This window comes from Jaculus jaculus, chromosome 3 (assembly GCF_020740685.1).
Source record: "Jaculus jaculus isolate mJacJac1 chromosome 3, mJacJac1.mat.Y.cur, whole genome shotgun sequence".
Lineage (NCBI taxonomy): Eukaryota > Metazoa > Chordata > Mammalia > Rodentia > Dipodidae > Jaculus > Jaculus jaculus.
The window spans coordinates 100,648,495-100,663,916 of NC_059104.1; the positions used below are offsets into that span (position 1 = coordinate 100,648,495).

At 43.8% G+C, this 15,422-nt stretch overlaps 1 protein-coding gene across 8 annotated transcripts in view; it reads left to right on the forward strand.

The window, feature by feature from the left end:
- The window catches only part of Cadm1 (cell adhesion molecule 1), a 371,074-nt gene that overhangs the window by 348,395 nt on the left and 7,257 nt on the right, over positions 1 to 15,422 (forward strand). For 7 of the 8 annotated variants that reach the window (XM_004666445.2, XM_004666446.3, XM_004666448.2 and 4 more), the window contains 2 exons: positions 8,551 to 8,682; positions 10,811 to 13,854. In XM_004666445.2, the coding sequence (XP_004666502.1) occupies positions 8,551 to 8,682; positions 10,811 to 10,929 (251 nt within the window). In that variant the 3' untranslated portion in view covers positions 10,930 to 13,854. Of the gene's footprint in view, positions 1 to 8,550; positions 8,683 to 10,810; positions 13,855 to 15,422 lie in introns of those variants that run through there. The other variant, XM_045144994.1, reaches the window with a different exon arrangement.

Genomic DNA, 15,422 nt, shown 5'->3' on the forward strand with positions numbered 1-15,422 from the left:
TGAACTTGCTTCAAGTGTATGTGAGAAACTCAGTAGCCATTGCATTTTGGGAAACTTTACTGAATCCCATAGAAAATGTGCTCCAGATTGGGTAAACAGGTTATTTGATTTCCTGAAGAAGACTAATTGTAATAATAATAATGTAGAAAATGTGCAAAGTAAAACCCAGATAGGCTGGTAGATACATGTTAAGTGTGTCCCATTAACCTAAAGTGGGGTATCATTTAGCTTGCATCTGTATCATCTTCTAGAATATAGAAAGTTCTCTCATTTTATACATACGTACATACATGTACCTGCATGTATATAGTCCTTGGCACTTGGGATTGAACCCAAGCTCTTGCACATACTAGGCAAGTACTACCCCTTAACTATACCCAGCCCTCATATATATTATTTAATTTTTATTCATTCTGCAAAGTTATTTGAATTCCAAGTGCCTAGCTCCAGGCTGGCTCCCACTATACAGTGATAAGCAAACCCACTGGGAGCTGGGCCAGCTGTAGATTTCATAGAGCAGTCTGATGCTCTGATAATTTTCAGTGAGGTACACAAACTGAAGACCCAGGCTGTGTGGAGCTGTGAAAAGATAACAAGTAGATTCGTGAAGGTTAAAAGCAGGGCCAGGAGTTGCTAGAGACCAGCTAAGGAAGGCACATGAGCAAAGACTGTGGGGCAGGAAGACCTGATGGCTGAGCCAGCTGTAGGGGGCTTTCCATAAAAATCTTGCCAGATTCTTATGAAAGGGTTAATTTAAAAGAGGAAAGTGGATTCTGTGTGACTAAGTAAGTCATTTACTTAAGAGTCACTCAGAATGTGAACATGTGTTTTCCTGAACTCCAGCTTCTTTCACTCTGGCATGTTTGGGATCACAGCTCCTTGTGGCGCTCTGCACTTCCACGTGTGCATCCAGGAAATATGGGGGATCAGACATAGAGCCTTGTATCTAGGAAACGTGGGGGATCAGACATAGAGCCCACTGTGTGCATCCAGGGAACGTGTTGGGGGGGTCAGAAATAGAGCCCTGAGCTGCCTGACCTGGGAAAATCAAGCCCTTTCCCCTTAGAAGACCTACGTTCTGCTCCGATGTTTTCAGTGCCACTGTCCCATTGAGTTCCGTAAAAGATAAATTTGGTCTTAAATGCTCTTGGGAAAGTGATGGTGGGAAAGGTTAAGGCATGTAAGCTTCCTTCTTTTAAAACTAAAGCTGAGTGTGGTGGTGCATGCCAGTAATCCCATCACTTTGAAAGATGAAGTAGAAGAATGATAAATTCATGTCACACACGCAAAAAAAACTAATGGTGTCCATGCCAGCTTGTCCAGTGTGCGACTGGATTTCACTTTAGGGCTTTCCCATAATCCAGCATGCTACTATTTGCACCACAGACAGGAAGGAGACCCCACCAAATAGAAATTTTCCCTCCCTCCAAATTAAAAAGTTAGTGGGTCACAGTGCATAGTGTGAATTATAGTTCTGCAGATTGGACACTGCTTTGGGGTGACTTCACCATGTTCATGAATCTATCCTACTCATACCCCCAAATGCCTGAAGTCTGTTGCAGCATTTTTCTACCAAGACAGGTTCCGGTAGGAATGGCTATTAGGAAATAAGTACTTTAGAGCTGTGACCTCTTTATCAAGTGTATGGCCCGTGAGGAAAACTCCACTTCATGCCCACTGCCTTCCTCCTGCTTAAAAATGAAAAAAAAAAAAAGGCACATGCTTTTGCTAGGTTGATATAGTTATGAGATGCATAGAGCAAGAGGTCTCTCCCACCACACTAAATGTTTTTGGGGGATTTGCATCCTGTTGCAGTAAAACTTCCACTGTTGGTTAATTGAAACTAAGCTGGGTATCTGGAAAAGGAAGAAAATTAAGCATTTGAAAAATAAACATTGTTCTTATCATTAATTGCCCACAATTATTTAATCTTCAATACTCAAGTGGTATACCTGAGTCATAACTTCCACCAGATGGCCTTTAGCCATCTGGGCCACCATAAAGGACAACAAGGCCATTGGGTATGCATATGCCAATTCTTTATAAGTGAAAAGAATGCCTAATGATTTCAGATCAGTATCTAGGGGCATCAGACCATGTGTGAGCAATGCTGAGCATATAATGCAACACTTACTTCTAAGGAGCTTTGCCGAGGTCAGCAAAAAGACCTGGGAAAATCCTCCTTAAGTTTTCATACAGTAGATAGCAAGAACTACATAGTCCCTATGGTAGGCCAAGCCCCAAGCTAGACATTTACTTCCCTATTCAGCCATACTCCGATCCCTGAAAGCTACTCTGAAGTACATCATTGAGCTCATGTCTCTGAGCATGTGATTGGCCTATCTGAAGTCACAAGGGGAAGAGATGGAGTTCAACTTTGATCCATGATCATCTGATAGCAAAGCTAGTGCTCTTTTCCAAGGATCAGGCAGAGAAGATGGGCTCCTGATCACCCCCTGCTGCACCTGCGCCTGGACAGCAGCCCACTAGTGACCGGCTGAGAGCACAAGTCCTGGTCACCGGATAGTGACAGTATACAGCTGTTACCTGTGTGCAAGCCTTATTTAAATGAACACTAAGGGAGCTCCCAGTGGCACCATGACGAGGATTGCTGCAGTTTTCCTTGAAGTAGCTTAACATGGTCCCTTGGAAATGCCAGTAAGATTCCAGTGACATTGCTTGGATTGAATGCAGCTGACGTCTGATAGTAACTGCCTGGCATGCTGTGTGGGGATCTTCGTAGTGTTCTTGCCTTATGTTTATTCCTTCCCTGCCATTTTCTAAGAAGACAGAAAGGAAAGGTTATGCAGCATAAAGCCTAGTGTGGTCCAATATATATTAACATCTTAATGGGAAAGCTGTGCATGTACTGTATACATTTACTACTCTCTGACAAGAGGGAATTAAATGTCAGAAGGATTTGTAGCATCTATAATTGAATTGGTGCTGAGAAAAGCAAATCTTAAAGAAGAATAACATATTAGGATTAGCAAATAATGTGGCATTTTGTCAGTGCTTGCCATTCAGTTTGTCCCCCTTCCGTAATAAAGTTGTGCTTTTGAAAATGCACGCTGATTTTGGTTGCCGTAGATGAGGGCTGCAGTAGGTGATGAAAATGAGGAGCTACAGTCTTCAGATCGCACAGGTGTTGTGTGCATGTGTGGGGTTTGGTTTTATTTTTGGCTGTGCTTCATGTTTCGAATACTTATTGCTGGGCTTTCTCTTTCTTCCTAGCAAGAAGTAGCAAGTGACATCACAGTCATTAAGCCTTTTCTGAGAGAGACTAATCCCTAGAGCCCTGGGGAGCTAGAGGCAGCATTCCTATTATAAACACCAATTCTAGGAGTTTTAATTAAAATGACTTGTCCAGAAAGACCTCCACTGAGCCAAGTGACAGAACCCTTGCAAGAAGTCAACAATTGAACTTTCCCTTGTTCTCCTTGACGGGGTAGGGCTGAGAATCAGGATGGGCCCATAAATAAGAATGGAAGACTCATCTCATTAGAACCTTCACCATTTTAAGCATCGATTTTTAACCTGAGAACCTCTGAGAAGAATGAATCTGAGGGTGTCTAGCCCTCCCAACTTCAACAAATGACCTTAAAGTCTGCACCAGGAAGTTTCAGTTGTGAGGGCACACCATTGCAACAGCCATTGGGCCCCACATTGCAGATTTCAAACTTCACCTCAGAGGCAGAAAATTTAGGATCCTTTTTGGCAAAAGCATTGACCTTGAACTCCACCCTGTTTCCAAATGGGCAGACTGCAGTTGCTGTGAGGGTTCCACTCAATGCTTCCCTCTGCCAATGTCTCTCCTTGCCAGGAGCCTGTCGAGGGACATACCGGTCATTCCCTGGCTACCCGTGGATCCTTGTTTTGGCAGCAAAGCGTTGGAGGCTTATGACAGATCCAAGATTATGCCATTCATGTGGCAGCTTTTGTATGTGCCCCATGCCAGGTAGTAAAGTAGCCATAGAAACCAGAATCCCATGTGGAGGCCTATTTTCAACACAGGCAGTGGAGTGCTGTGTGAAGAATGACGAGGCTCTAGCAAGTGGTTGAAGGAGTGAACAACAGCAGAGAGAAGGCGGAGTCTGCGAGAAGAGCGGAGAGGAGACCCATGGTCTAGCTGCAGCTGCATTGTTTGTCAGGCCTAGGCCTGAGAACACTTCCTTGACTTTTCTCAATAAGAACAGATGGTCAGCTAACCCCGGGAAAAACAAAACAAAAAAACCAACAGTTTGGGGCATCCCTTTTGAGAGTTTTGTTATCACTGTTGTTTTTTGGGTTTCCTCCCCTGAGATTTCTGAGATTCTAGAAGCAAGCCCAGGGTGGTTAAAAGACTGAAGCTATAACCCAAGCTTTAGTTGCCAACTTAACATTCTGCAAAAAGGCCTAGAGCCAAGTCGTTATAGTTTTTTGCCAAAAGAGCTAAGTCATGAGTTCTGAACAGTTTGTGGTGTATCTGTAGAAGTGCTGGATGGGACGAAACAGGCAGAAGTATCACAACTTGGAGTCATCACGAACACCTTGTAGCATTCACATTGCAGTCCAAGCATTATCCAACAGCTAAGCCTAATTCACTGGAAGTACTGTGTTGCCTAATCACCTTGGTTCTTGGATATTCTTGGTTCCTTATGCTATGAGCTTATACCAAGCATAAGCGTGATGTTCCTCTCCAGAATGACATGGGCCAAGCTTACCCGAGGATAGAAACATGCTCATACCTGCTGGGCCAGAGGAAGAACTATAGTATGGGTTAGGATACAAGCCAAAGAGAGGTCCATTTACCTGAGGATCGAGCTCATTTATACGTGCTTTGCACTCACACTTTTTTTTCCATTGAAAAGCTGGGGCAGCTATAGAATTGGCCTCTGGTTTCCTTGTCTGCCTGACCAGAAAAGGAAGCTGAAATCTGGAGCTGTCCCTAGAAAAGCTGGCACTAAGTGAGGCAGGACCTGCCTGAAAGGATCTCCCTGTAGAAGACGACCTTGGGCTATGGTGAAAGCTGTTGCCTTTACTCTTAGAAGTAATTTCTCAAGGATTTGGTCCAGATTCTCGTGCAGTGAGAACAGGAAACATCAAGGCCAATGGAATGGCCAGGAAGACTCACCTTTTGGAGGTTTAAATAGGTCACTTGTTTTTATCCTACACTATCAGGCAGAGTGTTTCCCTGTGGCAGTGTGTGCTGCTGTTTACTGTGACCAGCAAGGCACCAGCCTGTGGATGAAGGCAATGCTTACCCAGTGCTTAAGTAAACAGTGTCACCCGAACCACTTTGAGCTACTCTATGGTACCATTGGAAAGCTCCCTCCCATCCTGCAAGCAGAAACAGAAGGAGAGAGATGAGTCTAGAAACAGTTCTGCTCTCCATGGGAAAGGCCAGGCAGTAATGGCCACTTACAAACAGGTACAGCTCTATCACTGCCTCCCACAATCAACCCAGGGGTGGGAATGGGGTGGGGAGAGGCAGTGAAGAGCCCATAACCAGCAGTGTTCCCTGTAAATTAAACATCAGTTACTTTCTGTGTCCATCTGCTGTAATTGAAAGCAGGGAAACTGTCTTGGTGATTAACTGGCAGTAGTAAGCTTTCTGATCAAAGCTAGTATCAGAAGATAGCTAGAGAGAGATTGCATTTATATGCATATATCTGCATGTATATCCTTGAGGGTGGAGGAGAAAGTGAAAATAAAAGGATTTAATTTGGGCTAAGTGCAGGTGGAAAATAGAAACACGGAGCACATACACTTCTAAGTTCATGGAGGGCTAAGGTCAGATGAGTGGTTAGAGCACATTAAAAAAAAATCCCACAAATGCATGCTCTTTGAGGGGTTTTTTTTCCCCCTCTTGTTATTTTGTTGTCCTAGAGCTCCCACATACACACACTGTCTCAACCTCTGGCTTTCCTGTAGCAGTGGGCGGGACGGTTGAGAGCTAGGTCACAGACATCTTGAAGCTTCAGTCTACTCCCATTCTTCCCAGGACAGAACCTTTCTTCACCCACTCAACTCTTATAGCTCTCCTCAATACCTGGCATCACTGTTTCAGTTCTAAGACATCAAAGACAAGAATTTCAGTAAATCTGAAGCCCATGGCAACAGGAGATCATCTAATTCTCATCACCATGAGATTCCCTATTTTAACAGCTGCTTGAAGAAAACCCAACTGAATGGCTTTGCTGTTATTTTTGTGCCCATTGGTCTTTGAAGACATTTAGATTTTTGCAATTGAGGTGAGTTTCCATGTTCCTCCAGCAGACACTAGAATCTAGTAGAATCTATACAGTGTTGCTGTACAGTAACCACTTGTAATGGTTAATCTTGTAACTTAACTGGATGTAGAATCACTATGGAAACACGCCATCAGATGTGTCTATGGAAGTATTTCTAGAAGAGTTCAACAGAAGAGGTAAGACCCATTGGGGATGTTGGTGGTACCACCCATGGCTGGGGTCCTGGACTGAATAAAACAAAGAAAGCGAGTGGAACACCAACATTCATCTCTCTCTGCTTCCTGTCTGGAAGCAGTGTGACCAGCCACTTCACACTCCCGCTGCCGTGCCTTCCCACCATGATGGACTGGACCCTCCAACTGTTAGCCAAAATACATTGTTTTTGTCAGGTATTTTGTCACAGCAGCTAGAGTAGTAATTAATTCATACCCCAAGGGGATTGTGTCCTGTCAACAAGCTCTGTTGTCTCTTAAAGGAAAAAAACAGTTTCCATAGCCAAGTTCTGCCTTGCTGGAGCGACTTTCAAGACAACGGAAGCTGCACTGTCTGTAATGGGCAACACTTGGGTTGAGGCTAGAGATTCCTCTCCACCACATTTCGAGTGGAGCTTATTAGACACGTTGCTGGAGGGGCTCGCACATCACGGAGCAGGCTAATTGGCTGCAGTGCTCTGCCTCCAACCCATCTCCATCCTCCAATTAAACTCCCATCATCCTGTTGTCCTGGGCGACCTGCTGCTGCCTCTGCTTTGGCATTTCTGTTTGGGTTTGGGCTTGAGTTTTTCTTTAGTCCTTTCAAAGATAACTTAATGAAACACTTTAGATACACCATTTTTAAATTTAAACTCTTTTAATTAAAGCACTTTTCATGGCCTCAGTCACGTTATTCTCCCACATCCTTCAGTACTTACTCTCGAGCAGAATTGGAAATATCGATAGAGAGTGTAAATCACGCCCTCCTGCTGAAAGCGTTGTATCAGGTTTCGGCTCAAAAGAGCGCCATTACCTTTAGCTGTCACGGGTCTGTACACTTGATCGATAAACTTCAAATATTATTAGAGGTGGAGGCTTCAGAGATTTGCTCTGTTCTTTGGAGAGAGACAGAGATAAATCTTTCTTAGAAATTGACTTGAATTTGCACTCTTGGTCTTCCTGGTGAAATGCATTTCTCTTAGGCATCCAGCAACTGCAAGGGGGACAGATTTATAGGCCATGTGCTTCTTGTACTGAAAGATTTAAATGGTAAATCCTTCACATATGACTTCACAAATCATGTAAAGTTAAAAGATTTTTACCGTTTCTGTTGCTGCTGTGCTTAAATTGTAAGGTGCAGCTAGTAAATCATTTTAATGGAGGTGTCGTACTTGACTCAATAAAAAAAAGACAATGGTTTAGCTTCCACTCCAAAATGTTAATGTATTAATCAACGGGAGAATAATTGTTTTTTACTACATTATAAATCTTAGGTGCCATTAGGATTTCAGCTAAGGTTGATGTAGCCACATTCCTAAATTAAAATTGTTTACACTGCCATACATCCATTCAGCATCACCATAGCTCATTCTGGGTTCATTTTGGAGTTGTTTCCCAGCCAAACATGTCGCTCCTCAGTCAGAGGAAGACATCCTGAGGGAGTGATGCTTATAAAGGGAAATTAATTGCATTGCGAGGTGTTAAATAAATAAAATAAAATCTGTCCAAGGCAATGGACTATTATTCCTTGCTGTCTCTTTTTGAAATAGGATTTTAGGTTTTAAATTGAGACTTACTCCCTCATCCATCCTGAATGTAGCAAGCATGTCACTTGTCCTTAGTGTTGCAGTCCTGGTTTTATCTCTACGCAGCTGTGGCCTCTGAGCACCTCGCCTTCCCTATGCACATTTGGGGGATAAGTCATGGGACATACTCGGTCATCCCCACCACAGTCCCTGGGACAGCCTAAAGGTGCCATTTGGGGTGCCCTTAAGTAGTTAGGACAGCCTCTTTAGTGATCTCTGAAAGCGGATACAGAACAAGTGAACGCTAAGATGAGGTGAAGACCGCACAGGCTCCATACTGCCCCTCTCTGCCTCCCTAAGCTCACCCCAGTGCAGCAATGCTCCTCTGCTGCTTATAATGAAATCGCCTTGTGGGGAGAACAGATCAATTCACATTGGACAGGTCAGTCTGTTCCCGCTGTGTGACTTGATCCATCTGCATTGTTCTCTCTGACTCCTCCATTTAAAAAAAGGTGACCTTGTGACCTTGGAGACGGTCACCGCGGCTTCTGGTGTCTCGTAATAAGCTCTACATCCCTATTCCTCTTCTGATTTCAACAGACTCCCGAGCGGGTGAAGAGGGCGCAATAAGAGCGGTGGACCACGCGGTGATTGGCGGCGTCGTGGCCGTGGTGGTGTTCGCCATGCTATGCTTGCTCATCATTCTAGGCCGCTATTTTGCCAGACATAAAGGTAAGCAAGGTGCTTTGGCAGGCTGGAGCAACATGCCACCACAGCCCCTGTATTGGGGGACTTCACGAGGTTGTCATTGGTAGGAAGTTTGGTGTATGTGACCACACAATCTATCTCACTCCTGAAACTGGGAGAAGGGGGGGGGAAACAAATCTTAGTAGTTTCTGCTGATGAGGACTCTGGAGCTGATGAGGAACACTCCTTGATTTGGATTTGCTCTAAATACAAAGTGTTGTAGAGTTGTTACTCTCCAGTCCATAACTGGGGCTAGAGTCAAAGTGAAAAAGTAGAGGCTTCCTGCAAGGTATGGTGTGAACCTCCAAGGTTATGATAAAGTAGAGGCTTCCTGCAAGGTATGCTGTGAACCTCCAAGGTTATGATAAAGTAGAGGCTTCCTGCAAGGTATGCTGTGAACCTCCAAGGTTTTGATAAAGTAGAGGTTTCCTGCAAGGTATGCTGTGAACCTCCAAGGTTACACACACGGAAAAGCACACCTATATGTGTCTGTTTTCCAGGAGACTGCAGGTCTGGTTCACAGTCCCCAAAATCTTGGTTAGCTGGTCCAGGGAGCCAGAATACTTCCTTGGTGTGAGGTGTCCAGGTTAAAGAAGATCATTTTCCTTAAAAGCCACATAAATATGTATTTTTAAAATTATCAGTGCAATTGATTTAAATTGCCATTAATCATCACACTTCTCAGCTGTGAGTCTGGGTGGGCAATCATCCTTGCTAGCGCTCCTCCTCTCTGCCTCATGCTGCTCCAAGCCTCTTCTCCCTCCTGGTAATTTAGCCTTCCTTTTCTTTGTCAGCGCTTGTCTTTCTCAGTTGTTTTTCTCAAGCACTAGGGGATGATCCTGTGGGGTTTTCTGCTAGGTGCTTGCATACTGCTTGATTGTAACTTGGGTTTGGGGGAGGGCCTGAGGACACAGCAGTGGAAGTCCAAGGCACTTGGCAACATACTTTAGGAGAGGAAGTGTCCATGTCAAACACAAAACAGTTGGGACTCTTGGGGCTGTGTGGCCCAGAATCCCTGCCTCAGTGTGCTTAGGTAGAGCTACAGAGGTGAGGCCAGCGAGCTGGGCAGTCCACATTGTGTCTGTAGAGGACCTGGAAAGAAGGCCTGCATGTTAGTGCAGGAGAAAGAACAAAGGAGAGGAGCACTTGACCTCCTGCTGCTCCAGTTCCTCAAGTTAAAATCTGAAGACACAACAAACTGCCTCAGGCTTTAAGAGTCAGATTCTTCAGGATACAGCATATAATGGGAGGAGGACTATTTGACTATCTATACCAGGCAGTTTTAAGTTCTACCTACCTACTATTCTGAGGTGCTGTCTTTGTCTTTCTCCATGTAAACTCTTGAGATTTGGTGCTAAGAGTGTCACCGACTTTGTTAACGTTCTGTCTGTTGTCATTGTAAAGTGGCTGTGCCAATTAGCAAATCCATGAATCCGGGTCCAGGCTACAGTTACATGGTGAGAGAGAATCACTTGTTCATGAAGACAGAGCCTAAGCCTTGATTCCAGCCATTACAATGTCAAATTATTTCTCGATCTGGAACTCCACTATGAAATGGAAAGCATAGGAAAATCAAACATCCCTGTGCAAGTTCAAGTACATTGTCACCTATGAGTAGCCAATCATGGTTCACAAAACCAGGAGACTGTGGTTCAAGTAAAAGATCTGAGATGACAGTAGAAGCGCCATCAGGGCCCTAATTCATTTATTGGCTAATTGCTCTTCCTTGCTTTGGCCTTTACCCACGTGCGTGCACATCGCTGGTCATTGGTCCTTGGTGTTTACTGTTGATGCGTAAGTCAGCAGCTCTCCAGCTTTCTGCATTTTAGCTCCCACTCACGTCTTCCTCTGCTGACATCCTCTGGTCATAATCACTGCTCTAATGTCTCATTTGCTGAATTATATCGCAGCGGTTCAGTTGGAGTGGTGCCTTTGGAACCCCCGGATCCCCATTTGTCTCACCCACCTCGCTCTCTTCTTCCAATTGTTTTTTCCCCTCTGCTGCCTGCACACCACTTCGGCTGATGATGGCCATAAAGCAAGTTGCCATCTCTGTACCACTTTACGCAGAGGCCATCAGACAGTCACGGTGCTTTACCCCTTCATCTTTCAGGTACATACTTCACTCATGAAGCCAAAGGAGCCGATGACGCAGCAGACGCAGACACAGCTATAATCAATGCAGAAGGAGGACAGAACAACTCCGAAGAAAAGAAAGAGTACTTCATCTAGATCAGCCTTTTTCTTTCAATGAGGTGTCCAACTGGCCCTATTTAGATGATAAAGAGACAGTGGTATTGGAACGTGCGAGAAGCCCGTGTGTTTTTTTACGAATGGGTGGAAAGGTGTGAGACTGGGAAGGCTTGGGATTTGCTATGTTAAAAAAAAATGTTCTTTGAAAAGTACACTCTGCTGTTTGACACCTCTTTTTAGCTGTTTGTGGATTGTTGTTCTTTTTTGTTGTTGTTTTGTTTTGTTTTTTGGTTTGGTTTTCTTTCTTTTTTAAAATTTTTATTTCTTCTTACCAAGTCAAACTTGGCCACTTGGATTTTGTTTCAGTAGATTGCAGAAAATTCTGTGCCTTGTTTTTTGTTTATCTGTTGTGTTCCCCCCCACCACCACCACCCCTTTTCCTTTGTATAAATTTATTTTTCAATTTGGGATCCCCCCTCATAAAACTCCCATTTTTTGGAATTTGCCTGCTGGGATTCCTTAAGACTCTTCCTCCCCAGTTTTGTTATAGTTTTTACTTCCTTTCGTTTGTATTTAAGGTAACTGCTTTCTGTTCCCAATTCAGTTTCATAAAAGGAGAACCAGCACAGTTTAGATCTCATAGTTCAGAATTTAGTGTATCCATAATGCATTCTTCTCTGTTGTCGTAAAGATTTGGGTGAACAAACAATGAACACTCTTTGCTGCAGCCCATGTTTCAGATACTTAGAGCAGTGAAGACTAGAAAAGTAGACTGTGATTCCGAAACTGTTCTGTTTGCTGTGGAACTACATTACTGTACAGGGTTATCTGCAAGTGAGGTGTGTCACAATGAGATTGAGTCTGTCTTTAGTTTTGTATCTGTAGATGGCTCAGTATAGATACCCCACGCTGTCCTGAAAAAGTTTGGGGCGGAAAGGACTCCTCCTTTCTCAGTGCCCTAAACAGACCTGACAGGGAGGTCTGTCCCTTATAAGTGGACAAATTTGAGTTGCCACAGGAGGGCAAGTAGGGGGTGGGGAAAAAGACAGTTCTGCTCTGGTTTTTTCTGTTTCAAGTGATACCATCCACCTTTCCCAATCGGCCTTACTTCTCACTGATTTGTAGGAAACAGCAAGTCTGCGTGTGGTGCGAGTGACTGAAGGGGACAGGTTTTTTGTTTTTGTTTCTTTTCCTTTCTTTTTTTTTTTTCCTTTGTGCTTAGTTAGGAAGGCAGTAGGATGTGGCCTGCATGTACTGTATATTACAGATATTTGTCATGCTGGGATTTCCAACTTGAATCCGTGTGAAACTTTCATTCCTTCAGATTTGGCTTGACAAAGGCAGGAGGTACAAAAGAAGGGCCAGTATTGTTCTCACGCTGGTCTGCTGCCGATCATCTCTAAAGGTCAGAGCAGAGGTGGAAAAACAGCATGTAGGGATTTTCAGTTACTTAATCAAAACTCAAATGTGAGTGTTTTTATCTTTCTACCTTTCATACACTAGCCTTGGCCTCTTTCCTCAGCCTTAAGAACCATCTGCCAAAAAAAATTCTCAATCTCGCATGATGGCAGCCATAGTGCATAGCTACTCAAAGAAGTTACCTTGAACATATCGTAGACAGGAGCCTTGGGAGAAGCTAGAGGAGTCAGGTTACCACTGACATGTTGTTAAAGCGATGTGGGGATTTTCACCGAAGCAGCTGGGAAATCTAGAAGTGACCCTAGAGGACGACAGTCAACTGACCGTGATGTTTGATAAGGCTCCAGACTCCAGATAACAGTCCCTACGGAAAGATGGCATCACAAAAGATAGATCTATCTATATATATATATATAAATATATATTATATAACATTTTCAGTGAGTACTTTTGGATTTTGCAAGGTGCATTTTTACTATTGTTACATTATGTGGAAAACTTACGCTGATTTATTTAAGGGGAAAAAGTGTCAATTCTTTGTTATTTGAAAGCGTGTTTATTTTTCTTGTCTTTATTTTAACCTTTGATAGAACCATTGCAATATGGGGGCCTTTTGGGAATGGACTGGTATGTAAAGGAAAATCCATTATCGAGCAGCATTTTGTTGACCCCTCTCCTATCCCTAGGCATTTAACCAAGACAAAAAGCCACAACAAACAACCCTTTTTCAAGAATTTTATAATGTGCAGCTCTATTCCGAGCCCTTAGCACCCATTCTGACCATAGTGTAACCATATCAAAGGGTGAGAACCATTTAGCATGTTGTTGAAAGCTTTTTTCAGTTGTTGTTTTTAGAAAAAAAAATGAAAGACAAAAACCAGGAAAAAAAAATACCCTATCATTGTTCACAGAATTGGCATCTCATTTTCGGGACTTCCCACCTTTTGTTTTGAAGTGTACAGTAGTGCAGTGTTCCTGATGTAACGTTATGGCTTACAATGTCGACATGTCTCAGGTTCATGTGTTTTGATTGGTGTTTTTTCCGTCTCAGGTAGATTGCAAAGTGTAGGCCCCACACATTGGAAATAATAATAATAATGATAATAATAAAACAAAGCAAAAACAGGAAATTACGGATTTTAGTTGTATATTGGTTTATGTATTTTCTTAAGTATACAGTGCACTGTTTGAAATGTATTGTTGAGTATTACTTTGTACAGGTTGATCACTTTTTTAGAGTGAAGAAAGAACAAACTTGTTTTTTTTTGTGTTTTTTAAAGGAATATAAAATAATGAAGGATGTATAATTGATGCCAAATAAGCTTGTTCTTTAGTCACGCCGACGTCTTGTTTTTCCCTCTAGGCCAGTTCTGTTTCTAAGGTGTACAAGGACAATGTTACAGTGTAAGAAACTCCACATTCATATGTTCCCATTCGCATTTTGTATTGGTTCATGTATACCATTTTTACAAAAAAAAAAGAAAAAAAAGAAGTACTATAAAATATCTGTCTTCTTAATAAAAAAAAATTAATGTTACAAAGTGATCCTTTAATCTCTTTCTGGATTTTTATGGACTTTCTGGCCTCTGGTCCCAGCTTTTTCCTTAGGACCGTGTTCAGCGGCCCAGAACATTGGCAGTGGTGGTGGGAAGTGGCTGCCGACTGGGTTTCTTGGGCCTGCACTCTCCTCTGCTTACCCTTCCTGCCCTGTCCCCTTCTGCCTCCCCTCAGTGGACAGGTGAGCCTGGTGGTTGGCTGAATGGAGGCATCCCCAGTGGACACGGTGGTTTGTGCAGGTGTACAGGATGCAGCTGTTCGGGACGGACCCTCCTACGGATGTGCCCCTGTTCCCCACCCCCCATGTTCACCCACCACCCCCACCAATTTCCCTATGTTGCCTGCTCCACCTGTCTCTTTCTTTGGGATTTTGTGTCTTAACAATCCATTATGCCTTCTTCCTTAAAGTTCTCTCTACTTTCACAAAAAGAAGACGTGAGCTGCAGAGGGCTGGCCTGGCTGCCTGCATGTTGCTCTCACTTACTGATTAGGTTGCAGAGACTGCCAAGGCTAGATGGAGAATAGATGCAGTCTGCTATCAACGTCCTTGCCTTGCAGGCAAAGTGAGCAGTGACCGCACTTCATGGTGGCCGATCTGAACAATGAGCAGCTCAACTCTGACCAGCCCCAAATGTCCTTTCTCACCACCCACCATTCACCCAGCTGTGATTGAGTCTCTTTTCTCCACCAGATAATGGGAGGCTCAGCAGGGGAGACAAGGTAAGCTCCAGAAAAGGCAAAGGCTGGGGATCTAACTTTGTTACAGCACAAGCAACTCTGACATTCTGCCTGGCTGGGGGGGGGGGGGGGGAGGAAGTTGCTCAGTCATTGAGTATCTTCCCAGTGTCCAGTGTAGTGAGGGACACAGAGAAGAGGAAAGTGGTCACTGGAGGCTAAAGAAAGTGTCAGTTATAACACATAAAGTGAACTCACTAAGGGTGCCATGCCCAATATAATAAGCACAGGGAATAATGAAACTTCTTGAGGAAGGGTAGAGGCTAGCAGGTCACATAGCTTTGGGGAGGAGCTGGACTCTGACTGGATTTCCAAGGATGATGGTAGAGAAGAAAAGTCGGTCAGAGGTGTAGAAGGCAAGAAGCCCAGGCAGCCTATGGAGGTGTGTGGGAAGAGAAAGGGATTCATAGAAGCTTACAGGACAGGGTCTGTCTTGTCACAGTCCTGGATAGGCTTTTGGATTTCACTGTCCTCTCTCAGCTCTTGCCAGAGGGCACAGCACAGTGGGTAGAACAAAGCTACTGTAAAAAAAGATGGGCAGGGCAACTTAGGGCAGCAATCAAGAGCACAGGTTCTACAGAATGGACCTGCCTGCCTTAAATCTGTGCCCTACCATTCATTGACTAGCTGTGAAGCCTTGGGCATGCTGCCCAACCTACCTTATCATGTTCTCTGGTTTGGAAAGGTAGCAGTTATCATAACTTCAAAGTTTATTAGGAGGGGACGAAGATAAACTGTGTTTAGCATGCCTGAGGCCTTGGGTTCGATCTTCAGCACCATTTCAAAAGAAAAAGATAAACCAGTGCTTGGGAAATAAGGTT